Raw genomic sequence first — 27,653 nt, 5'->3', positions numbered from 1 at the left:
TATCACCTCCCTATTGATAAGGAAGAAGACGCTGAAGTGGTCAGACCAATCATGTCTACCAATGTGATGTTATTTCCTTTTGAAATTATGAGGTCCAGAATTTCTCCTCGGTTATGAGTTCGCTGGTCACAGAATTGAATAAGGCCCATCTCTGCTAGAAAAGCGTTAAGACAGATCACCGCTTGATCATTGTGCTTAGACCAATTAAGGTTGAAGTCACCGAGGTAGATAGTGAGTGGTCATCATTTAAGGAGATAATTTCCATTAATTGTTCAATGAAGAGTAAGTTATCGCCAGGGAGGTGGTAGAAGGTATGTAGTTTGCATATTGGGAGGTGGTTACTAAAGATGTTGAGGCACAGGTATTCAGCTAGCTACGGATGACGTGGGAGCATCCTTGTGAGAGACCGATAGTGTGTTCCGGTATATACAGGCTAATCCCCGCCCTGTTTCGTGGTTCTGTCTAGACAGTCATGACAAGGAGGTCCTAGGCAGTCTAATATAGGGGTATATGACGGATTTAGCCAGGTTTCTGTGAGGATTATGATATCTAGCTCATTGTTTTGAATGAGGTCAAATATCTCTGTAGCATGGTTTTTTTGCTGATCTACAATTGAGTAGTGCATAATTCAACCAAATTGGTGTGTGTGATGTTCACTTGCTTGAGATTGTCGCTATTTATGACTCTGTAGTTGTTAGAGGTTTCCCTATTTATGTGGGCTAGAATGGGTTGAATGGCCAGAGGGACCTTACCAGCATCTAGAGTGATCGAATATGAGAGGAGTAGATACCCGATCTCGCTGGACGCAAGTTCCACCCTGGTTCTTTTAGGGCTGGAGAAGGCGTGGGGAGGGGTAGAGTATTAGGGATAGGGAGAGAGGTGTGCTGGTTGAGGCCGATGATTGCAGAGGTGGGGGCTGTATGCGACTTTCCTAGGTAGCTGATAGGCCTAAGCAAGGGCAGATGGTTGGGTAAGAGGGCTATCAGTTCATGTAATTCGTGGATAAGTAGGTTCACTTGTAGAGATATCTTGTCCAGACGCTCTACCAGGTCTGAGTGTTGGCTCAAGGATAGGAGCTGAGGGGCGGGAACCTGTGGAGAGGGGGGAAATTGAGTGATATCTGGATGGGGTAATAAGGGAGTGCTAGGTTCTTGAGATGGGGATGCTTCCTTATGGTCATGTGGGGGCTAGGCTGGATTGTAAGGAGTGGCGGGGGATTGTTGATGGAGGGCCTGCTGTGGGTTGAAGTGTAGGTGCTCAAAGTTTTAGGAAAGGGAGTTATTGTTGGTATCAGTCTTGTGTGTTCCCTCTGAAGGGAGGGCTTGGCAAATGCATCTCTATAAGAAAAAGTATCGGCAGAGAGTGGGAGGGGAGAGGGAATGTCTTTAACGGGTCTCCGATAGGAGAGATGCAGCGAATCAGACTTGCTAACTGCGAGTGGGGTGGACCATTTATCCCACCACCAGGGTGAAACGATGGTTGCTTGGTTTGCGGGGCTACTAAAATGGATGGGAGATTCCTCGGGGATAACTACCTGGTGTGGGGAATTAGGCGAACTAGGACTATTCCAAATAACAGAGGGAGAGGATCAGGACAGGACAACTGTAGTAGTAGGGTGATTCGGGAAAACAGAGGATTTAGCAGTCACGGCTGTCTTGAGGGTGGTGAAAATATGGTCCATCTTGGCTAGGTTAGACTTAGAGGTTTGTATGAGAATGATGCCATTATTATAGCGAGTAATGGAGGCATTGGCTTTGAGGAAGAGTGAGGGTAACGTTGTTAATTTGAGACCATGAGGGTTTTCCTAGAGTCTTTAATTCGGAGCAAGGAGAAGATCTTTAGCCAGCAGGCCCTTTTTCTGGTGTAAAAAATGAGGTAATTAGAGAGAATACCCTTTTTAGGACAGACGTAGACGTCGGAGATTAGTGTTTCAGGACTAGATTTGAGTAGTCAGTGTTTGTATTCTTTTGCGGTACAAAAGGGGGTGGTAATGGACGGAGCATCTGAACCAATCAAACACTCACACCCAGTCAAAAGATCTGGGTTTAATCCATCACCATTCTTTAGCCCACTCTGCCACCCCAGTTCAGACATGGCTATATGCAAATCAGTCTGACCCTGTGACTCATGGGAACAGTCCAGCCCGAACTGCCAAGCCATGCCTTCCCTGGACCAGAAACAAGCTTCCGAGGACCGGTTTCTGGCATTCCAGCCGTCTTCAGCCCGGCTTGCTTGAATCCAGTGGCAAAGTGAGCAAGGGACTCACGTCTGAGCAAACCCTGCCACACTTATGGCGGCCAAAAGCGGTACAAAAGGGGATGGTAATGGACGGAGCATCTGAGCCAATCAAACACTCACACCCAGTCAAAAGATCTGGGTTTAATCCATCACCGTTCTTTAGCCCACTCTGCCCCCCCAGTTCAGACATGGCTATATGCAAATCAGTCTGACCCTGTGCCTCATGGGAACAGTCCAGCCCGAACTGCCAAGCCATGCCTTCCCTGGACCGGAAACAAGCTTCCGAGGACCGGTTTCTGGCATTCCAGCCGTCTTCAGCCTGGCTTGCTGAATCCAGTGGCAAAGTGAGTAAGGGACTCACGTCTGAGCATACCCTGCCACACTTATGGCGGCCAAAAGCGGTACAAAAGGGGGGGTAATGGACAGAGCATCTGAACCAATCAAACACTCACACCCAGTCAAAAGATCTGGGTTTAATCCATCACCGTTCTTTAGCCCACTCTGCCACCCCAGTTCAGACATGGCCATATGCAAATCAGTCTGACCCTGTGCCTCATGGGAACAGTCCAGCCCGAACTGCCAAGCCATGCCTTCCCTGGACCGGAAACAAGCTTCCGAGGACCGGTTTCTGGCATTCCAGCCGTCTTCAGCCCGGCTTGCTTGAATCCAGTGGCAAAGTGAGCAAGGGACTCACGTCTGAGCATACCCTGCCACACTTATGGTGGCCAAAAGCGGTACAAAAGGGGGTGGTAATGGACGGAGCATCTGAACCAATCAAACACTCACACCCAGTCAAAAGATCTGGGTTTAATCCATCACCGTTCTTTAGCCCACTCTGCCACCCCAGTTCAGACATGGCTATATGCAAATCAGTCTGACCCGTCACCACCCCTTTTTGTATTCTTTTGCAGCATTTTTAGTGAGGTTCGGTGGATAGTTGATAGTGAAGTCATTGGCTCCAATAGGGTCAGGAATTAGCGATTCCTCTATTTATTTGTAATAATGAAGTTTGATCTTCATAATGTGGATTCAAATAGTCAGCCATCGAAAGTATTGGTAGAAAATACATAATCAAAACCAAGTGGATTTACTTGAATTGTTACCTCTTGAGAATTATCAGGTTACAGATCTCTGTAGCAATCTGCTGATTTTAATGATAATATTTGGGAAATTCACATCTCTAATATCTACAATAGCTGCATCTGCTGTATTGTCAGTGCACAGTATTCTCGTCACCATGAAACCACTTATTTTGATGATAGTAGTTTTTTTTTTTAGATTTGATCAGTGGCATAGAATACACTGTCTTCTAGCATATCCTTTTTGTGCAACCTGTCTCATAATATAAACCTAGGTCCAATCTTAACAGGTGGGGGCAATGTTCAAAGAGGTGTGGGCACATGCCTGTTGTTAACATCTTATACTCTTTGTCTTTGCTACCTTGGTCTTTTCCTCTCTACTAAACTTACATAAGTCATCCCTTATTTGGTAAAGATTCCATCTCCCCAAGGGCTTCAAGCTTGTCAGTTGGAACTCTGAGGTGAGGCGCTGAACGCTGATGATGAATGTTTGATCAGAATTATTTTTTTGTTGTGCATCATTCTACACTGTTAAGCTGGCGATGAGCACACCTGTCTCTGATTGTCCCAACTCTACAGCCTTGTGAGTACTCTTTTGGTGACTTGGTCTGCATCATCCATATGCTTAGCAGTTGGAAAGCAGTTTGAAAGCTAGAGGGCTTTCTATAATTTGGACATTATTATTGGCTTCTTTCACCTGTGAGTTGTAGGTATGGCATCACATCAGTGTCTTTGCTGCAATTCCTTTTAAGAACGGCTTATATTAGTGGTTTATTCCTGGTACAGATGAGCTTTTGGCATCATGCCCTTCATTTAGGCCAGGCGGTCCTACGTTCACTTCCAGTGATGTGTACTGCATAAAAGCCCTCACCGTTTATTGGGACCTGCATGCTGAACTTAGTATAACCTGCTGGTCAGTCTTCATTTATTGACTTTGGTTGACTGCACAGAGCAGGATCCCTAGTGCCAGCTCAGTTGCATGTCTGCGTACCTGATGGCTTCCTGCAGGAAAAATCCCTTTTGCTGTTGAGGTAATTGTGCCTTTGAGTGCCTCTTTCCACATCTCCTGGTACTGTCTGCATGGGCTTTTTGAGGCATCTTCCTTCTCTCCCCATGGACCAGACTGAAGCTGATCTTCCTTCTGCTTTCAACCTGTTCTGTGCTGTCTGCTGATTGTGGGCTGTACCTTTGTTTTCTGTCAAGAGGCCGAACCCTCTTCTTCAGGAGCATGCAAAGCATAAAAACATTACAGAACCATACTGTATGGTAAGAATGACAAAGATATAGAAGGAACTATGCTCTGTGAATCATAATCCACTTGTTCAAATTCTACATTCAGGGGCATATTTATGAAAGAGTTGCGTCACCCTTGCGCTATGCAGTGGGGCGCAATGAACGATGCAACTCTTAAGTTTGAGTTATCAAGCCACGCAAGGCCACCTTGAGTGGCTTGATAAATCCAGAGTAACACAAAACTGCATAAATCACTGTGTTGTTACTCTACCCCAGGGAGGTGTTCCATGGGTGGAGCGTGGCTGTTCCCATGTATCCACTCATGGATTTTGGTGCATCAGTGGTAGGCCTGGGAATGCGTCAAAGTGCTACGCCTCCCCAGGTGAGACGTAACAAGGAGAAATATCTTTAATACTCCTCGTTACTTCCTCTTTCTACATCTGCTGCATTCTGCAGCACACACAGAAAGAGGAAAATGCCTCTCAGGATTATTTATGTGCAGGAAGGTGTCCCTTTCTGCACAAAAAAAATCCTGCTCACAATGCTGGGACCCTTGCACCATGGTGCAAGGGTGTCTTGCATGGGCATGAGGCAGCACATTGTACGCCAGCACAGGGAAAAGACAGGTGTGTGCAGTATAATGTTAGGTACAGCACATTCCTGCCCTTTCCCTATACCACAGAGCAGAGCAGCAAGGTGTCTTGCTGTGCTGAGCTGCATGATTTCTTAATAGATATGCCCCTGAGTATGAGAGGTAATGGTAAGATTGCACTGATAACACCCACCAACTGGTGCACTATGGTTACACATGGAAAAAAATAATAAGAGTACTGCAGCATTGTTCGTACCTAATATTCAGCGATACGTTGTTTTTGTACTTTATTAATCTGTGGAGCTGCTATAGTGTCCTAAAATATCGACAGTACTATTGCAGCTTCCTTACTACTCTTCCAATGTATTAAGTGATTGTTCAGGATGGCTGCTCATCATTTCCTAATTGATGCATGTGAGACAGACCTGCCATGGAAGAAATGGGTTAAATTGTTTGATTCTCACTGCATAGATTTAGGAAGTAGAAATGTACACCATTATGCCAACAACATGTGTTGCTATATCATTTAGGTACTGAATATAGAAAAGTTTATAAAAGTTATTCCGAACAAGTTAATGCTTGAAGGGGTGAAGGTAGCCCTAAATATATGTATCATATAAAATTTGAGGAATTAAGAGGGACATTTGGTTGGAAGATAAATGAGTCCTAATGAGACATGGATTGTGTGGCTTTACTCAAGGAAAGAAATAGAAGGCTTTATTGCTGCTTTGAGATGTCTTTCAAAAACATGTGAACTCCAGGATTTATGTGAATCCCTCATAAGAAAATCAGACTGCGAATTACGCAAATAATTCTTTCAACCAAGAAAAACTCCTTGAGGTCGATTCTCAGAAGTAATCTGAGATAAAATCCTAAACTTACTACTTTTAGTATTCACATTAGGCATTTAGTAGTAGTAAAGTTGGGACTCCTAACTTTACTACTACTAAACTAAGATAAATTCCTACACTTACTACTTTTGGATTTCACAGAAGGCATTTAGTAGTAGTAAAGTTAGGACTCCTAAATTTACTACTACTAAATGCCTTTTGTGAATACCGAAAGTTGTAATGTGAGGATTTGGTCTCAGTTTAGTAGTAGTAAAGTTAGGAGTCCCAACTTTACTACTACTAAATGCCTTCTGTGAATACCAAAAGTAGTAAGTTCAGGATTTTATCTCAGATTAATTCTGTCAATCGGCACCCTTGTTTGTAAACCAGACTTTGCTGAAGTGTGCAACACATGGATTGTGTGAGGGGAAAAAACGAAAACCCCTAGAAAAAAATTAAGAAACTTAGTAATTATATGAATTGAAGTGTTTGTGCTGTGGCAATTCTGTCAAATGTTATGAAACAAATTATCTTTGATGGCTTTGAAAATTGCACCTGAAAGCAAGAAAGCCTTCTGTGATGTTAAAGGTAAACTGAGTGTGACTGATGGCAAGTTATTCACAGTTAAAAAAAAAATTCTGTCGAGGCACCAAAGAAATAGAATTTAAACGAATCCAGCACAATGATAAAACACAAGGTTAAAACTGAATTTGTGTGTGCCACCGTTGCAAAAATCAAAGTAGTATACAAGACCCTTTTGTCACCGTTGGGAGTCCTGGGAAAGCCGTGGAACAAATTGCTACATTGAAAAAGATGATTCATCCTAGCTTTGGTTGACTATCACACTGACTTCATTGTGGTAAGGACAAGGGTCAATTTCACCAGATTCGCTCCGTTTGAATTCCTAAGAGAGACATGTCTTGAGAGGGGTTTCTGGGAAATTCTTGTGACTAACCCTGAAATAAAGTTCACGTCGGACTAACTGGAAAATGTGGGAAATGATAGATAGCCACTTGAGGACTGCTTTATTTTACCCTAGGCTAATAGCCTACTTGGGACACCAAATATAATTATCCGGCATCAATGGTAATCCTGCAAAGATGGTAATACAACATTCTGTTTTGGCTTACTATACAATCCAAGGTAACTGGTGTTTCCCCCTTCACATCTCTCAAAGGTGAGAATACTAGCACCAAAGTCACCCCACAATGGTTGGAATTAAGAGAGGTATTGCATGACAGAAATTGTATTATGGAAAATATTAGAAATAACCAAGAAACATATGAAGCGAAATATGATTATTGATATGGTGTGAAAAAGCAGCTTTGGAATATTGGTTATAAGGTAATAGTAACAAAACACGATATCCATAGAGAAAGAAACACAACATTTTTAAATTCATTCAAAATTGTGAAAGTGTAAAATGAATTTGTAACTGTGGAGAATTGTCAAACAGGGACCATGAACAGATTATGCAAAGCACCGGATTCCTTCTTTGTAACTGTTTATAGACAGTCAGCACTGTCCTTAAAGTTGCACTAAAGAAAAGACAATGCAACAGAAATACCATTAGCATATGATGTAGATTTTTGGGTGCATGATTAGCAGTCCTTATTTGCATTTGGTTTAATTCAACTGATTAATACAGCATGCTTTCTTTCCTTTTGTGGGAGATGTATTGCATTTCCCATCCTGACATTTCACTTCAAGGGTTCCACACATTTTCTTTACTATCTTGGTACCTTACCCTCACATGTATTTACTTCAATTATAACTTCCTTGGTAAAAATTCTGTCTCCTTAGGGAGACTTCTTAGAGTTGTTAGTTGGGATGCTCTGGATGTTGATGATGTAGTCTTCAGTAGAATAAAACATTTTAACCATTTTCTGAGTGAGACGTCGGGCCCCTGGGGACGGCTTTGGTTTTGAAAAGGACATTCACCATTACAGTGCTGTAACTAAGAGGGAGATGATTCAGTCTGAAGATCTGGAGATGTTTACTAAAGATTGTGCACCTTCAAATACTTAGAAAGTAAATTAGAAAGAACCACACAGTCTCCTACAGTTGATTTTAGGTTATCCTCTATTGACTAAAGTTAAAGCGCATTCCTCACAAAACATCTCACACACTCTTAATATACTGAAGTAGAAGTTAAGAGACTTGGATAAGGTGTTCAAAATGATGGTCTATCCTTCCAAGACTCCTCTCTAGATATCATAAATAGCTGCAGGGTCATAATGCGCAATCTTCCTGGACAGAGATAATTGGGGGTATCTTTCTGTCTCTTGGGAGATGAGTGTTCAGTATTAACTACTATTTATTCATTTTGATTAAATGGAATTCTTCTTCAATTTCAATAAATGAAGCAATTCAGACTATGGTGAGTTATTCGCCTACAAATAATTTTCACTACCACTGTATGACCTTTTTTAGTCTATATGTAGGATTTGAACATATTCATAAAGAACATGACAAATAAACAAGCAAAACAGTACAGTTACATGTGCTTTTAAACGTGTAGACTAGCTTTGGAAACCTAAAATGTGTTTTGTGAGGTCCACCCCATAGAAAAATACAATTGATTGTTGAAAATGGTTCTATTGAAGTTAATTTTATTCACTTGTTAGTAAATTCTGCTCTAAGTTTATACTTATAACCTAGAAACTAAACTAGAAATTGAACCTTATTGATTTCTCTTCCTCATGCTTCCATTTCCTTTTTCAGAGGCCAACCATCTGTTCATAGTATGGTGAGTCCATCTGGAGATCGAGATGTGGAAGCGGAGCGAGTGAGAGTCTTTGCTGGATACACTGGAAAGGATATCCTCCTGCTGTACAACCTCAGGAAATGCTACAAACGTTTTAATAAGAAAACTGTTGCTGTCAATGACATTAGCTTGGGCATACCAAGAGGAGAGGTAACGTATGATTTTCTTACTTTTAATACCTATTGTATTGCATACAAGCTCTTCTGTATGGGTTTTGGATGCTGTAGGTTGTGGTACCAATTATTGTGCGCAAAAAGAAGCTAACAGCCCATACAAGACATTAGTTGTAAGCACAGAAGTCCCTTGTTTGGCCAAGCAATGCATTGCCTGGTGCTGCCACATGGTGTATATCCTCCTGAAGGTTTACTTAAAAAACATAATGGTGACAGTGCATAAAGGCTTGAAGTAATACTCCTGTAGTACTACTTCATGTACTCATAAATGCTGTAATATTCTCTCTAAAAATCTCTATTTCTCTAATAGTAAAAGTGCAAAGAGGGCAAGTTCCTTTCCATTTGTACTAATTATATATGAGTATTCAATGAAAATTCCAGTTATAGGCCACTTTTATATGTTTTGGGACAAATTCACAAAGGCATTTTGAGAATGTAAAGTAGTACTACAGGAGTACTAATTCAATTTCTCATAAATGCCTTTGTGTATCTGTCCCAAAGTTTCATCACTGATGATAAATAAAGTAAGATATGCAGTGTTCATATTGTATTTCTGTGGGAACAAGGATACCTTGGGGTAATTGGACAAAATATTGATTAAATAATATCTAGCTGCAGAAATATCAAGTTTTTAATAACGTTCTCCACAAATGTGATACAGGAATATCGTTGACAAGAATATCAATTTTTGAAGGTAAGTAATATCAATGCCAAAAATATCTCTGTTAATACTCCTTACAAAAACATCTAAGATGGTAATATCAATGTAAAAAATGTCTATGCTGTTAAAATAATTTACAAAAATATTGTTAATTATATCGTTTTAAAATAATTTTCATGTATTATAGTGCATGTTTTAATGGTATATGTTACAAATTATTTGTATAAGTATTGTTTTTAATTTAGGTGCTCATTAGGATGGCGAACGGACCTCTGTCCGCCACCCCAGAGGAGAAGGGACCGTCCGCAGGGGCAGCTGTGGTCCCTCCAGTGCAATTAGAATGTGACCGCCACCCTGGCGGTCACATCCTCAATATTTAACATTGCAGCGGGTGCTGCTTGACGCAGCACCCGCCGCAAGGTTGAATATGCATACTTCGCATTTGCATGCCCAAAGCGGCAGGCACCGTGCGGTGCCTGCCGCTTTGTGCACGCAAATGCAGGGGGGTACCATAGGTACCCCCCATGTGCACCCGCCACTCCCCTCTGTCACCCTGGGGGCCCGCAACGGGCCCCCAAAGAAATCACCGTATGCCTTTCCACGGCAGAGAAGCCGCCACGGAAAGCCATCTGTTTACCCCCATCCTAATAGGGCTGGCGGTGTCTGTTAGACACCGCCTCCATATTAGAGCTTTTCCGCCACAGTCGTAAGTCAACCGCGTCGGAAAAGCAGCGGACGGTCTTCCTGACCCCCCCCAGCCATCCTAACTGGCGGGGGGGTCTTTGAAGCCTCCGCAGCGGTTTTCCGCATCCTCCGGGCCGGCGGACACTTCCGCCGGCCCGGAGGATGCGGGAAAACGGAAATCCTAATGACCCCCATAGTTTGTAAATTTGTAGTTGTTTTTTAATTTAACCAAATTATTTAATGTCATTTTAAGGTCATAGCAGGTTGTGAGTTTTGAGGGGTTATAGGATGGGAAGTTATGTAATTATAATTATTTAATAATTGTGTTTTAATTATTTAATTGCATATTATGTAAATCATGTAATTAATTTATTTTTTAAGGTATGTTTTTGCTGTGAGTTTTGGGTTTGTAGGGGTAAAGCGTGGGAGGTAAATATATTTTAATTAATTAATCATTTTTAATTGTTCATTATTTCATTGATCATTAATTATGTAAATTTTATAATCAATTTATTTTTAAGTTATGTTTTAGGTGTGGCTTGTGGGGGTTAATAGGGGTACATGGTGAGAAGTACATTAATTATAATTAAATACAAAATGTTTCATTTTTATTAATGATTTAATTGATAATTATTAATGTAAATTATGTAATTAAGATTTTTTTTTAAATTATATATCAGGTGCCTGTTGTTGGGTTTTTGTGGTTACAGGTGGGAAGTTAATTACAAAATAATGTATTAATAATTATTAAAATATTATTAAATATTTCTTTATTAATTATGTTAATTGTCGACTTATCATATTTGTTAAGTTATATTTTAGGTGTGTAATGCTTAGTTTGTAGAGGAATGGGGTAAGTTATTTAAGATTTGATTTGATTTGATTTGATTTTACATTTTATAAAGCGCAACAAATGCCCAAGGGCGTCTTGGCGCTGTAATAGCCTGAAAACTAGAGTACTAACTAAAATTTTATTTTGTATGACAAATTAGTTTTTAAACAGCCATGTTTTCAGCTGACTTCTGAACAACATCAAGGAGTAACTGTTTTTTAATCTGCAAGGGTAAGGAGTGCCAAACCTTAGCCGTACCAACGAGAAAACTCCCCCCCCCCCCAGCGTTGTTGCCTGTATTTTGGAACTACCAGTAAGTATGCATCTGCTGATCTTAGATTTCTGCGAGGGACATATCTCCTGAGATGTGTTCTAAGATAGAGGGGTCCTTTCCCCTGTAATGCCTTAAATGCAAGACACTGGGACTTGAATATAATTCTCTTCCCCACCGGCAACCAGTGGAGATCCCACAGCCGATTTGTTACTGATTCATGTTTGGGGATGTCTAAGATTAGTCTTGCCGCTGCATTCTGCATCCGTTGAAGTCTGAGCAGGAGCTGTGCTTGGAGTCCTACATATAAAGCGTTTCCGTAGTCCAGCCGTGTTATGTTATACATTATACATTGTTTACTGTTTTATGTATAACTAAATTTAAAATATTTCAAATTTGTTTGCAGTTATTTTGTTACATGCATTTATTTTTATATGTGTATGTTAAAAAATATATGTATAGTTATCATATTGGTATATTTAAAAAACATTAGAAAATTTAAATATAACGTATATAGTTTTTAAAAATAGTTGCATATTATATATGTATATTTAAATATGTGTGTGTGTTTGTGTATTTCAGTTTGTCTTTATATATATATGTTTATATACTACTTAAAAATATTTAATTTGCATTACATTAATATTATGGGGCCTATAATTATGTCAGTCAGAGTTTGCTCCGACTAACACCATCTAGATCTCAGTTCCAACCGCCTGATTACAATGCGATCTAACACTGTTCGGTCAGATACTCACATTTCTTTATGGAAACCAGTGTTATGGCTGTAAACAAGCCACAATGCAGGTTCCTATACAGAACTGGGGCGGGGTTGTAAAACCCCATGGTGCTTGCCGCACAGTGCAGGGATTTACAGAAGGGGGCCCTAGGTACCCGCTCGGTCCACAACTGTATGCCACAGAGGCAAAAGGGCCCTGCTAGGGGCCCCCAAAGTCGCTTTCTGTCAGCCTTTCTGTGTCAGAAAGGCCGGCACGGATACGATTTGGGAAACCAACATCATAATCCCGACGGGTGAAACTCCATCCATAGGAGACTATGAATGGTGTTTCGTTTGGCAGGAAGATTCTGAGAGCCGGTTGGAACAGCCTTGAAATGACCAGCCGGTTTAGGTTCTGACCGCTGACATCGTAATTGGGATGTCCGACCGTGTCGGTTGGAAAGCCTCTGACTTTGGTCAGAATGCTTCCGATTGACATTGTAATCTGCCCCTATATGTTGAATTATTTATTATTTACTGTTTATAACTATATAAATATTAAAAAATAAATATTTGTGCGTATATTTTTCCAATATTAGTATAAAACGACTTTAAAAAAAATATTTTCATACTTACCATTAAGTTTAGAAAGAAAATATTTTTGTGATCGATATTTTTGACACAATGTTTCTGTACATCAAAATGTATGGTTTCAATATTGTTTCAATGATCCCCGTTTTAGCTACCCTATATCTTATGTTTTTTTAAGAGATCCAGCTTTGCTAAAAAATTTGAGGAAAATAGACCTGCACATAAACAGAAGATTGCAACCAACTATATAAAATAGAATTGGGAATGAAATGATTAACTATGAAAAATCCGAATTCAAGTCAATCCTTTATTGTGTTTTACGAGTATAAAAGGGAATGCTTCAAACTATGCATGTTTGAAGGGACAGCAGTCCACTCTCATCCTATCTCATAAGCACAGATTGTAGTTTTGAGAGAGCTGATGTACAGCACTCTATTCTCTGTGGGGTCTAAAATTAGTTCCTGAAGCTTAACAGGAAACGCGTTATGGGCCTGATTACGAATCTGGTGGGCCACGGACATCCAGACCTCCAGGGGCATGAAATGGCCGTTTTCTGACTGCCCTATTACAACTAGGGCTGTTGGACCACCATTGCACCACCACAACTGCCAGGGATTAGAGATCCCAGACGGTGGTGCGGCAGCCTTGAGGTCACTAAATGCTTGGCGGGACTGCCGCAGCCCTGCCAAACATATTACGAGGTCCCTCTCTGTCAAGGTTTTCATGGAAGTTCCTCCCTGATGGAAACAGTGATAAAGAGGAAACAAAGAAGACCCTACAGGGCCTCCTGTTGCCTCAGGGCCATGGTGCCCCCCCCCTCTGTGCATGCACCCCAGGCCCTGCACGGCATGGTCTGCACCAGTCCATGCCGTGTAGGTACTGCCTTTGATGTTCCCATTTCGTGGGAATGCCAAAGAACCACCCACCAATGAAAAAGGCAATAATCTGGCGGTCAGCGCACACACAGATTTGGCGGTGTGTCAGCGGGGAGATCCCAAACCGCCTAACTCAGAAACAGGCCCTATATGTCTTCACCATGAAACTAATAGCAGGCCCTGCATCTCACTGTATATGGGACACAGGCTTCCTGGCACATCACAGGAACTGTAAACAAGGGTCAAAGAGCAACAAGAAGCAGAGAGAGAGCATAGGATAAGTATCAAAATATTCTTCAATGATGCTCGTGTGTATGTGTTTGTCTTATGTGCTTGCATAATTATAATGTGGTCTCCCATTTGTATAATACTGCAAAAAGAGTGGGATTTTGGGAATATTGTGGGCATCCATAACTTGATTGCACTGACCACTGGTAGACAATGAGGGCATAGTGGAGATAATTCTAGCCTATTCTATGTCTTGATGTAACATGATGTCCACCTTTGATACTGCAAGCCCTGAAATAATGGTGGTACAGTCTTTATATTGTGGACTTCCAAGGCATACATGCGCCTACTTCCAACCCTCTGTATAAAGCTTTCCATGAGATAATGGAATTCGTTTGTGGGATGTTGTGATCTCTGCGACCCAGTTTAATCTGCTTTCCGAACTGGATGGATAACACTGCTAAATGAGCTTGTAAAATAACTAACTCTGCTGTGTATGGCGTGATGTTGTGGGGTATGTGTTTTTATCTCTGTAACATGGCCACAGAAGTTTAATATATGATTTAGAATCTACTTAGAAGGGGCAGAGTCGAAATATGAATGCAGGTGATATAGGCAATGGAAAATTAATTCAGTGTCAATTGAATGCCCAGCGAAATTGTGTTTCATTGGCTGCCTGTAACATCTATTGCTTTTAACACATTTTGTAGGGAACTCATGTGGGAAGTGCAGTATTTTGCTCCCATTGTCTTAAATATTCACTGTGTGCCGTGCCAGCTTGATCCTCTCTAAGGGTGCCAGAGGTTCACCTACCCCAAGAAAAGAGCATAAGCATTTCAAGAGTTCTCTTTCAGAACTTCTGGCCTATTAGCACGTTTACTTGAAAATTGTCCTGAATATTCATTATTTGGCACCTTTTTTTTCCTTAAGATCTTTACATTTCGGTTTTTTCACTAGTGTTTTGGACTGCTTGGGGTCAACGGAGCAGGAAAGAGTACAACATTTAAGATGCTAACTTCGGACATTCCACCTACAGCAGGCAAAGCGGTGATTAGAACTACCTCTGGGTAACTATTTTAAACACCATTTCTAATTGTATCATAAAAGACTGTTAACTATCAAATTATATTATGTGGCATTGTGAAATGTAAGTTTAATGTCTGCTTTTGTATCCGGAGATCAAAACTTTACTGTCATCAGGTTAGTTCATTTTTGGGAATAATAATAAGTCCATTTGTAAAGCGCAATGGTTACACTTATACCAGTGTGTCCCCGCGCTGCGGTAAGGTCAGCCCGAAATCAGAAGCCCAGAGCCCTCACCCACCTAGACTTGGGGAAAAAGGAGCGTTTTAAATTTTTTCCTGAAACCACTCTCCTGAGTCTCCATCCCGAGCTCCGTCGGGAGGGCATTCCATTGTTTGGCCACCAGTAGTCGGAAGGACCGACCCCCCATCCTAGCTTTTTTAATCGTAGGAACACACACCAAGCCTACCCCACCTGACCTCAGCTGACGTGTGGGAGCATACGGGGACAGGAGTTCTGACAGATGCAAAGGAGACTTTCCTTGCAAGATCCGGTGGCAAACACAAAGAACCTTAAATGTGATTCTTTCTTTTATCGGGAGCTAGTGTAGTGCAGCCTGAGCAGCCCTAGCCGATGACCTTCTCGGGCGCCTTAAGATGAGGCGGGCTGCAGCATTCTGTACTCCCTGCAGACGGAGCAAGCATTTCGATGATGCGCCTAGATACAGAATGTTACCATAGGCTAGGCGCGACGTCACCAGCGCAGAGTCTTTCTGGCCGCCACGGGCAAAAGGTCCAAGGTTTTTCACAGGACCTTCAGAATCCCGAAGCAGGCGCCTGCCACCGGCCTGGTTTGATAGTCTAAAGAGAGGCTAGGATCCAACCAGACTCCCTAAATAGATATTTGTATACATATATATCGATATATAATACAAAATAAGATATGTATAAGTATGTGGAAATATGGGCGACTGGAACTAGTATAGATCATCAATCAATGGGTTGGAATTTGCATTTTGTTTCAGGTGGTTAGTTCTGCAGGATTTTAGCTGTGTTTGGTTTCACTTTAATACCAAATCTGCTGACATTGAATAATTGCTTGATTTACTCCATTAGTTAGATACAACCCTACTTTTAAAGAAGTTCGACATGACTTGGAGTTGGATGGTGATGAAAATTACTATGTTTATGGTGTTGGGAATTCCCCATGGTGATTTAGAGTTCATTGTATTTTCTACTAATTTCCAGTGCAGTGTTAATTTGCACCGAGATCCTATTTAACAGCCTGCTACATACTGTAAGGGTTTTCCTGGTTTCGGCATTTTAATTTGCCCATACCAGGGCTGTTTTTTAGCAGGGCATCATTATTCATATTTTTGTCTGTGGGGAAAAATAGCACACATTAAAAATACATCCAAAATAATACTTAATAGAGTTGCCGACTTAAAATATGATCAACAAACCTTGCTCCTTCAAAACAACCCTAACTGCACAAAAAAGATCATCAAAGTAGCACAGCCATTGACATTTAAAACATGAGCTGTGAGTGACCTCAAGCAGAGAGTTGTAAGACTGGAGGAGCAGTATTTCCGCATATCTGGCTGTGGTCATTTTATTTTCACTGGACTGCTGGTGGAATATGCTGTTGTTGACTAACACTGTAGAAAAAAAATATTATTGTGCTATGCTGTTATTGTGTTTTTTGTGTTGTTGATGTGTTATATTTTGTTGTGGTGTAATGTCATTGTGTATATGTTTGGGTTGAAGTTGCGTGTTGCTGTTTGGTTATTTGTGTCTTTTATTGTGCTATTGCTGTGCATTTACTTACATATATAAGGCAGAATAGCACTGTTAGGAACTCACTATCATGATGCAGCGGAAAACAGCACTACCGCGGACCTATAACTTGAGCCAACCACAACATATTTATGATCCCATAGCGAAACCAACAAACGTGTAATGTTTTCAGAGCTGGACACTGACAGAATACATTGTGCCTTTCTAGTAAACTTTAGAAGGACTGGAAATTGCTTTATAACTACTCTATATATCTTAACCTGCATGTAATGTATTTGGTTTATGAAACAAAGGCGGTGTATGCTATGTACTTATTCAAGTGAATTAGGAATTCCGAATTGGATATGGCCGTGTATTGCAACTAACTTTAATGGCGAGGTTGTATGGAGTGTTTTATTATGTTGGAGAGACAGATCAATGTCTTTTATTTCAGTCCCGAAGGACAAGCAAGCAGCTCATTTTTATACGTTTGACCTTGACGCCAGTGAGGCAAGAAATACAACGAGACAGAGTTATGTTCTCTCAGGGAAGCAAATGGACGTCATGAAATGTACTTGAACGTGAGGATGTTTGTTTCAGTTAGTTGACGAACTCTTTCTGACTTTGCAGTACTGAGGGATACTGCCTAATCAACAAGCCCAAAGCATCGAAAATATTAAATACTCTTTAAAAACTTCAAGCCCAATTGTTATCAGAGTCGGGTATTTTCTATGTAATTAGTAACAAATAAAAAATCACACGCAAATATTGTTTCCATGACACCTTCTAAAATAACACCGCAATTTATTTCAAATGCTGCATAAATTCCTGTGCAATTTACGGATCACAGATCCCTTTGTGCGTTGGAACACATCTATCGTTCACCAATGAGAGTGCGAGGTTATACAAATAGGTAGTATTAGGGCGAGTAATAGCAACAATTATTACCCCTAGGTCCCTTATGTCCTCGTCCCATTCATTAACAAAGTGGAGATAGTCATCTCCCGACAGAAAAAAGAAAAGAGGAATGCTGGAACCCATAGTCCCTCCCACTGGCTGTACATAAGCAGTACTTACCCAGCATTCCGCCTGTCGACAGAATTGGGATGTGGATGCTGGTGCTGCTCCTGCTGGGCTTGAGTGGCTTTCTTTCTTGATATTCCCTACCTGGCTGTTCGGTCGGGGTGTCTGGTGCTTTGCCTTCCCTGCTGGGAGGTTTGGTTTTCCCCGCCGGCACGCAAGAGCGCTGGTGCGCTGGCCTCACATTCCTTCCGGGTTGCTGGGCTCGTCTTCTTGCCTTGCCCGGTGGATGACATGCCTCGTTTCTTGATTCTCCTGCCTTCCTTCGCTTGGATGTTTCCTCGGGACTCTGGGGCGCTTCCTTCCGGGTTTAGCCTGACTTCCTGGGTTTGGTGTTGGAAGTCAGGCATTCTGATGCAGTGTGGCTAGCGGGAGTGACTATGACTGGTGGCCGGCCAGGGCGTAAGTACAGCACAGCATTTTTCTTTATTGTTCCCTTTGAGCCCTGCATTATGTAGCTGTGGCCTGTTTGTTTTTGGTCCCAGTTTCTTCCTCATTGCGGATGCGCCGCCTTTGTGAAATGCCGCGGGCTGTGGGCTTCTGTGATTTGCCTGCCAAAGGTGGGGGACTTGTTCCTGTCTTCCGGCCCTTCCCCTCGGTGAGTACTGAGTAGCGATGTCTCTCTTTTTTCTTTTCGTTTCACAGGCCGATCCGGGGGCGTGTGGAGCTCCCTGCTGGGTGTCCTTCGATGCCCTGGCATGGTTCCTGGTTCACCTTGGGCTGGCTGCTGGGGGCCTTGTTCCTGCCTCCCGGCCCCCTCGGGGTGAGTGCCGCATAGAGGTGTCTGTTGTCTTCCTGCGTGCCATTTGTGCTGGCTGCTCCCTGTGTTGAACTCGCTCTCGCTGCCTGCGGCCGTTTTATCTTGGTGGCATGTGTTCTGTTCTGCTCTGGGGGTTCAGCTGGATAAGGTTGCTCTGGCAGTCTGGGGTTGCTAGTGCTTGCTCCACTGCCTTTGCTTCCTGCTGTCCCTTGTAGTTCTTTCCCTGTCTTTTTGGGTGGTCTCTCTCTGGCCTGTCTTGGTTTCGGGAGTTTGCAGGGTTTTGTTCTGGCCTTTTCCTCCAGGGATTTTGTGTTTGTATGTTGCCCCAGGGCCTGTGCCTATGCTGGGCTGGTCGCAGACCGGCATCTCTGGCAGCTTGCGTGTTGCCTAAACTCCTCCGCCTTGGAGCTTTTCTCCTTTTTCTCTCTGTTCCCCTGCTCGGGGGTTCTCTCCGTGTAGGGGTGGGGTGCTGTGGTCTGTGGCTCATGAGCGTGAGTTCCCTCATTGCTGTTTCTGTCTTGTGATGTGTGGGTAGGTTCTTACCTCAACCTTGTGGTGTCTGTGATGCCCATGTTGCTCTCCTGTTCGGACCTGAGCTATGTTATGTTATGTTATGTTAAAGTTTGTCTTAATATAGTGCTCAGCTACTCCAAAGGAGTGTCCCGGCGCTTTATCAGATTGAGAACAGATGCTTAGGAGCCGGCAGACCAGGCCGAGGACTATTGTACAAAGAGCCATGTCTTTAGCTCTTTCCTAAATTTCAAAAGGCTGGTATTCTGTCTCAGGGGGACAGGCAGGGAGTTCCACAATTTGGGAGCTAAATAGCGAAAGGAACGCCCGCCCAGTCGGGCCCGTCGGACAAGAGGAACAGTTGCCAAGGCCAGAGAAGCTGACCTCAAAGTGTGTGAAGGCATATAAAAAGCAGCCTGTTTCTAATATATTTGGCTCCAATGCCATGGAGCGCCTTGAAGGCTAGCGTGAGAGCCTTAAAAGGTGTTCCGCTCTCTGTCCGGTGGTTTTGCTGCGTGGTTTGGTGGATTAGTGGATTGATGCATCCACTGCTGGGGCCTGTGTTCGACATTGTGGTAGCAGATTCAGATCCTGACTGGTCCACTCAGCCTCTCCTCCTTTCTGTGGTCGATGATGTGTACCATTGATTTGTGTAACGATACACATCTGTTATTCTGCCCTTTGGGGATTCACATGTGCTTTACTGCTACACATGTTCAATCCCCTCTGTCCGGTACTCTGGTTTGCGTTCTCTGTTGGGGCTCTTCCTGTTTGCTGCTCCAGCGTGCTGCGCTTCCCATGCTGGCATGCTTCTGCTTTTCTTTCCTTGCGTTGCTCCGCTACTACATTTGCCCCCTGTTCTGTGGGTGGCTGCATGTTTCTTTTTCTTCCGTGCTGGGGTGTTCTCCCCTGCTGGGCTGCGCTTTCATGTGCGGTTGCTTTATGTACTGTGCCTGGTGCTGGCTTCTTTCCCTGCAGCCTTGTGTGGTGCTCCTGAGGTTTGCTGGTGTTCCTGGCTATGTGCAGTAGTGCTCTGGTGTCTGTTGGCTCCTCCCTCCCTGGGGGTGCCTGGCTTCATCTGGCATCTGGTGTAGCCTGCTCATCCCCGGCTGCTCAGTGCCGTTTCTGGCTCCTTTTTCTCGGTTCTCATCATGGGCCTGGTGCTGCAGTCCCCTCTGCTCTGGGTGGGCTCTGGGGCTCTGTGCGGTGTCTTGGGGGCCCTCATAGCAGGCTGTGTCCTGTTGCTTTTCCGCATTTTTCCCCCTGTTTGGTGGCCTGGTTGATGTGTGGGTATGGGTCCGCCTGTGTGTCCTGATGGTGTGCCTTCTTGGTGTTGCAGCTTTGTGCCTGCTCTGCTTGGGGTTTACTCTACAGCCTTCCCCTTGAGGTTCCGTGAAAATTGTAAGTGGTGTTTTCGACTCGCACGAATATGGTCGAGTCTAGTATCTATGAACCGCAAATGGCGAGTTTAGTAAGTGTGCGCAGTTTCGCTGTGCTAACTTAAACCGTTCGTTTGTTACGTGGGTTTCTCATCTGTACCCACGGGTTCCATCTTAGATACGGCATCCATTTTGTCTCTTGCCCTCAAGTAGCCAGCGAACGGATGCTGTCCGCTTCGCGACCCTGGGACTCCCAAGATATGGCGGAAGACACATGTTCTTTGTAAGTGCCTTTATGACGAGGGGGATGCTACTGTAAGGCAGATGGCGCCGCTCGAGGCTCATCTTGCCGTACGGGCTTATTGTCTCAGCCGTGCATCTCATTAGGCACGTCCCTTTGATGCCTGTAGCTCGTGCTTCTTGATACCTCCCCTTTTTACACCCTTTCCGATCTCCCCACTGTCTCCGTCTTCCTCTACACCTGTCCTTGTTCCTATTTCGATCTGTTTTACTGCTGATTGGAATTCGCTAATGGTGGGAAGATGGGTTTTTACAGTTGGGAACCGCCAAATGTTTCCGCACTTATGTTCCGGACTTTGTGTGTTTCAAAGTGATCTAAAACGACCCCTCTGAGAGCGACTTGTGGGAACCAGGTTGTAAACTATTGTGTATCATGTTATCCTATGGGTAAAAACTGTATAAAAGGAGCGAACCACAAATACAATTTGAAGCAGTCTCCCCGAACTACACTCGATGTACTTCCTGTGACTTCTGTGTTCCCTGCAGTAAATAAACCTTGACTCTTTGACGCCGAAGGAAGTGTCCCGTGTCTCTGTGACTTGTACGCCGGAGCAGGTTACCCACGAAGGTTTCAGGTGTTGTGCCCTGGCACCGCTGGGTCCAAAAGAACCCAGTCCTTCAGTTGGCGCCCAACGTGGGGCTGCATCAGTGGTACCGGTCCAAGCCCGACGATCGTGAGGAACTTCGTGTGAAATCTCCGAGGGAAGGTGCACCCCGCTTCATCGATCCTGTTGTCGAAATAAGTGGCCCGAAGACTTTTCCCGCGAAGATTCCCGCCTCCTAACGGCTGCGACGGACTGCTGCCCTGACTGTAGACCTGTTTTGGCGCCTGGCGTAGACCTTGGTATAGCGAGACGATTGACGGGCCTTCCTGAGGACGCCATTGATCTTTGAGTTAAGTATTTGTGGGTCGCTCCCAGAGTTCTTGGTTGTAGACACTTTAGCGGGTGTCTTTGTTGTACACGCTGTGTGAGTGTTTTTGTCGGTGACACTTTGCTAGCGTACTTTGTTGTTGTTGTATTTGTTTGACGACTGCAGCCGCCAAAGACCGAGGGTTTTGTTCTTTACTGGGACTTGGTAAATCCCGAAATCCCGTAACCCTTGAAGTTTGTGAAACTCGGCTAGTGTGCAAGATGCCTGGTCGTAGTACTTTGTTCAGTTGCTTTAGACCTTGTGGTGCGGATTCCCTGCTGGAGGACTCGTGTCCGATACCTCCGGTTGGAACTCCTACTTATGATTTGTATAGCAAACATGGGCTAGGCCCGATTGCTTTTAACGATTATTGGATAAAATATACAAAGAAAGACGGCGATCTTCGCTGGCCACCTCACGGTAGCTTCGAAGCGTCGATCTTAGATAATTTGGAAATAAAGTTGTTCGAACGCAAATCTAGGCCGGCCATGTTTGATGCCTTTCGGTTGTGGCGCAAAGAAGCCCGACAGAAAGAAATCAGACAAAATAAACGCAGTGAGCGAGATAATGTTGCTACTATAGTGAAGAAAGCTGAGCAGTTTCAGCGTGATAAGGAGGATAAGGATAAGGAAGTGTTTGAGAGGCTACAGCGTATGTCCATAGACAAATGCTATCCTGCTTTGCCTACGGAGTCGGATAAGAAGGAAGAGGCAGTTGAGGATTCTTTAATGTCTTATCTTATGAAGTCGCCACCTCCGTACGTACAGGGTACCGCAGCTCCTGTGGTCCCTGCCGTACCTGTTCTTCCACCTGTTATTCCTCCACCAGTTCCTCAACCTGCACCCGCTCTTCCGCCTGTTCCTGCTCCTTTGCCTATTTCTATTCCTACTGCTCCTCCGCTTCCACATACTCCTGTTCCCGCTACTACTCCTGTGTTGTTAACCCCTGTTGTTGCTAATGTCTCTACTCCTTCTCTTGTTAGTCCTGTGTCTTATTCTTCTCCCTCTACTCGTAATCGTGATTCTCCCCTTGCGACAAACTTCTTTCAGTCGCTCGGACCTGTTTTTGGGTCTGCTGGTTCTGATGGTCCTCAGAGACGTAGCCAGCTTCCTGGTAATAGAGAACGTGTTGCGCTATACAATATGGCGATGGGTTGGATGATAAACCCTGTTAGAAATCCACCACGTGTTGTCCTCGAAACGTTTGATCAATTCAACATACCAACTCAGAGGTATGTGTTTGATGAAATGTGCAAGTTCTTACATGATCAGATAGTGGCCTTTGCGCCTGACGAAGTGCTGTCCGCCCTGTCCGAACTTCGGCTTCAGTTCGCAAGTGGACTGATAGTCGACACTAATGTCCGACGCGCTATTGAGCGGTTGCTATCTCTTCGTCCCGCTCCTATTCCTCATGCATTGTTCGTTGAGGACATTGAGAAAGGAGATGGGTCTGGCCAATATCCTATGCGTGAAGTTCCGCCGGTTTGGGTACCCGCTGATAATACTAATGCTAATGCTCCAGTGGCGGCGCATTTCCAGAGAGTGTGGATACACCTCCCTTGGAAACGATCGGAAGTGCTTCAGGTGAAACAAACTTTGCCTGATCCTCGCAAAAATCCTGCTGGATATTACAAGGAATTGTCGCAGCTCGTAGACGCTACGATAATGAATCTGGCCGATATCGACATGTTGTTTGGCAATGTCGTACCGCAACCGGTATGGGCCAAGATTCGTCACCAAGATCATGCGAATGAATTAGGTGGTGATTGGGCTGCCATTGTTAAAGGCAGGGGAAACCCAATAAACCCTTGTAGGCTTGGGCACAGAGTAGTTTAGGTCAAAGGGTGCTACAAGGGATTTATTTGAAACAGATTTATATTCATTGGTGAGCCGTAACTATGTAACGCACTCTTGTGTATCCGTAGGATAACCGGTTTGCATCAACTATAACAAATATATTGGTGGAAGGAAAACTGAACAAAATAGAGCAGAGAACGTATTGCGTGTTCAAAAACCAATTCTTTATACTGCAACAAAAGTAGGGAGACAGATACAAATGAAATAAGGCAAAAAAGTCATGAACAGAGATAAATTGAATTTTCACTGCAGTTCATAACTGAAAACATCAACTCCAAAAGTTTAAAGACACAACCAAAATTAATTAATAAAAAAGGGTTGTGAATTGGTAACAGAGTAGCGTGACAGGAGATGATGGAGTGTCGACGTTTCGGTCTAGGTAGCAGTCGTCAGATAGACCATCATCAGGACGGTGTTTTTCTATGCAGAAAAAACTCCCTTGAATCTTCCAATAGGTCTTAAAATAGCATGGAAACAGCAGGGCCACTGGAAAAACTGAACACAGCAAAAGCGTGTGCCAAGGAAGCCCCAACTTAAGTGTAGGCAGTACACGCTGTAATTGATAACAAGTTAGTGCGTGAAGATTAACATCCGAAGTTCATTGAGAATTGTAGAAAATCGGCATACGGGCGCATCGTCAACCGTTGTTTGGGAAAAACAGCGGCAGACGCGGGACAAGTGGCTGCTACTAAACCCGATCAGTTGATTGAACTTCTTCCCCAACGAATCATTACATTAATGAAAACGCTTATGCCAGCTATGAAGGTAAATTGGGATAAGTTGTCAGCCTGTAAGCAGAAGAAAGATGAGAGTGTTTCCGATTTCTTTACGAGGTTTGAGGAAGCATTCATTGATCATAGTGGACAGGATATGGGTACTGAGGGTGGACAGAGGTTGTTTGTAGATAAATTCGTGTCAAACTTATTGCCCGACTTGAGCCATAAATTAAGGAATTCTGAAAGTGCGTGGGCTGTTTCTACCTCAGCTCAGATATTGGCTACGGCACAATATTACGAAAATAGAGAAAAAGAGGAAAATGACCGTGCTGATAAAAAAACGAAAGAACTAAAAACTAAAGTGTTGTTACAACAAGCATATCCGCCGCGTTCTAATCAGACTGCGCCTCAACAGAATAGATCACAGTCGCAATCGAATCGATCGCAGCCGCGTAATGATTCCTCTTTCCAAAGATCTTCGTTAGGGTACAATCAATGTGCTTATTGTAGACAGGAGGGACACATTAAATTTAATTGTCCTGCTTTGAATGACCGTACTAGTGGTACTTCGTCTAGAGGAGGTCGTGGTGGTTCACAGAACGCATCACGTGGTAGAGGTCGTGGTGCTCAGAACGACCGTTCTGACAATTCATCAAATCCTAATAACTGTTTCGATCAACGTGGATCATCGCAAGGACGATCTGCGCAGTATAATGTAGACGATTATTACGTCGATCAGGGAACTGACGATAGTAATTACTAGGACAGCCAAAGACAAGGAGAGGGAGTGGTATCAGTTCCGGTTGATCAGAGAGGGCCTTACGTCGCAGTTGCTACATCGGGCGTCGTTGAGCCTTTTCTGTTGGACACTGGTGCAGCGAAAAGTTCTATCATGCATTCGAAACTCCCTGGCGCACCTTTGTCTGGCTTAACAAATGTTTCCGTTGGATTCTCTGGCGCCCCCGTTAGCAATCCGGTTTCGTGCCCTTTGCCCCTTAAAATTGGGCCTTGTGAGCTCGAAGCTCCATTGATTTTGACCACTGGTTGTGGCGAAAATCTTTTGGGTCTGGATTTGCTTAAACGTTTGTATGCGACTTTGTATTGTTCTCCTGCGGGTGTAAAGCTTACGTTAGGAGAGAGAGTAGTCTCTCCCATGTACTTGTCTCTCGATAAGCTTCCACCGGAATTGGATTCTCTTCCCGCGTCTTTGTGGGCGACGGGTCCAAATGATGTGGGCCTACTTGATATCTCCCCTTATGTTGTTCAGTTGAAATCTAATGTGCGATTGCCACGTATTCCCCAATATCGTATCTCCCTTGATGGTGAACGAGCTTTGTTAGCGATCATCTATGATTTGATCGAGAAAGATGTCATTGAAGAAACTCGGGGAAACGTGTGCAATAGTCCTGTACTGCCCATTCTTAAACGTACTGATCCTACCAAACCGCCTGTTTATCGTTTTGTTATCGATTTACGGGAGGTAAATAAAATTGTGGTTCCTCAATTCCCTGTTGTGCCTGACATCACGGCGCTACTGACTCTGATTCCAGCTACTGCTTCATGGTTTTCGGTGATTGATTTGAAAAATGCATTTTTTAGCATCCCGATTGCCGAAGAGAGTAGGGACCTTTTCGGTTTCTCTCTTGGTGGACGTAGCTTCCGGTTCAAACGCGCTCCTCAGGGCTACTGTGAAAGTCCATCGATTTACAGTCAAGCTTTGAAGGGTCAACTAGATGCGTTTAGGTTGCCGGTTGGTGCGGCTTTAATTCAATACGTCGACGACTTATTGGTGGCTGCTGATACTCAGGACATCTGCAAAATAGCTACAGTGTCGTTGCTGCAACATCTCTGTGACTTACATCACAAGGTGTCACCTTCTAAACTGCAATATTGTTGTCAAGAAGTAACCTACCTAGGTCACTTATTGTCAAAGGAGGGAAGGAGATTGACCCCAGAGAGAATTGCAGCGATTGCGCGCATGGCTGTGCCACAAACCCAAAGAGATGTGCGTGCCTTTCTAGGTATCACGTCGTACTGCAGGCAGTGGATTCCTAATTTTTCATTGCTAGCGAAACCATTGGTGGCTCTTACGTGTAAGGATGTTTCGACTCCTTTACCATGGACGGAAGAATGTCAGAACAGTTTTTCTGAACTGCGTGATTCATTGTGTTCGGCTCCTGTGTTAGGTACCCCTGATTACAGTAAGCCGTTCACGTTATATGTTCACGAGAGGGAAGGTTGTGCTTTAAGCGTCTTAATGCAACCTTTTGGTGGTAAGCAACGTCCATGTGCATATTTTTCCTCGACCTTAGACCCAGTAGCTAGAGCATTGCCGAGTTGTTTGAGAGCAACTGCGGCAGCTGCGGTCTCCATCCGACAATCAGCAGGATTGGTCATGGATAATATGCTTACGGTGATGGTTCCGCATGCAGTCGATACTCTTTTGAATCGTACGAAAACTCAGCACTTGACAAGTGCGAGGTTGTCTGGGTACGAATTGACGCTCTTGGCAAGCCACATTCAGATAAAACGTTGTAATGTCCTCAATCCGGCAACTTTGTTACCAATTAGTGCAGAGTCAGATGCAGTAACAGAACATGACTGTTACTTGCGGACAGAAGAGGAAACAAAAGGTCGTGTGGACCTTAAAAACACCCCATTGGAAGACCCGGATGGCACCCTGTATGTGGATGGGTCATGTTTTAAGTTGCCGAATGGTGATGTGACTACTGCTTATGCTGTGGTGACATTGAATACTGTTGTTGAGACTGCGAGATTGAATCAGAATTCTGCCCAAGCTGCAGAGCTGATTGCTCTCACTAGAGCATGTGTATTGGCAAAAGGTAAACGTGTGAATGTGTACACCGATAGTCAGTATGCTTTTGGTGTAGCGCATAGTTTTGGACGGTTGTGGAGAGAGCGTGGTTTCTTGACGTCGCATGGCACGAAAATACAGCATGGCCAGCTTGTGAACGATCTTTTGGATGCATTAACTTTGCCTGCACAGGTTGCAATTGTTAAGTGTAGTGCGCATCGTAAAGTGACGGATGATGTTGGTCGTGGTAATGCGTTCGCAGACGAGATTGCTAAGGAGACTGCTCGGGACCTTAGCACTCGAATGTATGTGACGAATTCGGTTAGGTGGCCTACAGAATCGAGTACGTGTGAAAATACTATAGAGAGTGTGAAAGCAATTCAGAATGAGGCCACCGACACTGAAAAGATGAAGTGGAAAGAAAGTACGGGAAGGTTGGATGTGAATGGTTGCTGGATTGATTTGTCAGATCAGAAAAGATGGATGTTGCCTGATGCGTATGTACTGGCCGTTGTGCAAATGGCACATGGGTTAGCACATATTAGCGCGAAAGGTATTTGCAAGTTGCTGGCTGATGTGTGGAAGAATGATGGAATTACTAAGTGTGCAGAACGTTTGGTGAAGAATTGTATGGTGTGTATAATGTACAATCCTGGCAAAGGAACCCCAACTCCTCCTGGCAGTTTTGCTCCTCCTTCGTATCCCTTTGAGGTGATCCAATTGGACTTCATCCATATGGAGCGATGCAATAACCT

General features: G+C 43.7%; 1 protein-coding gene across 1 annotated transcript in view; it reads left to right on the top strand.

Moving 5' to 3' along the window:
* ABCA13 (ATP binding cassette subfamily A member 13) overlaps positions 1–27,653 on the top strand; it is a 2,590,787-nt gene that overhangs the window by 2,013,973 nt on the left and 549,161 nt on the right. Inside the window, exons 43-44 of the mRNA XM_086964984.1 lie at positions 8,697–8,889; positions 14,730–14,839. Of these exons, the coding sequence (XP_086821110.1) occupies positions 8,697–8,889; positions 14,730–14,839 (303 nt within the window). The remainder of the gene's footprint in view (positions 1–8,696; positions 8,890–14,729; positions 14,840–27,653) is intronic.

Source organism: Lissotriton vulgaris, chromosome 4_1, assembly GCF_964263255.1.
Source record: "Lissotriton vulgaris chromosome 4_1, aLisVul1.2, whole genome shotgun sequence".
Lineage (NCBI taxonomy): Eukaryota > Metazoa > Chordata > Amphibia > Caudata > Salamandridae > Lissotriton > Lissotriton vulgaris.
The sequence above is the reverse complement of the archived record's forward strand: the minus strand, read 5'-3'. Positions and strand labels throughout refer to the sequence as shown.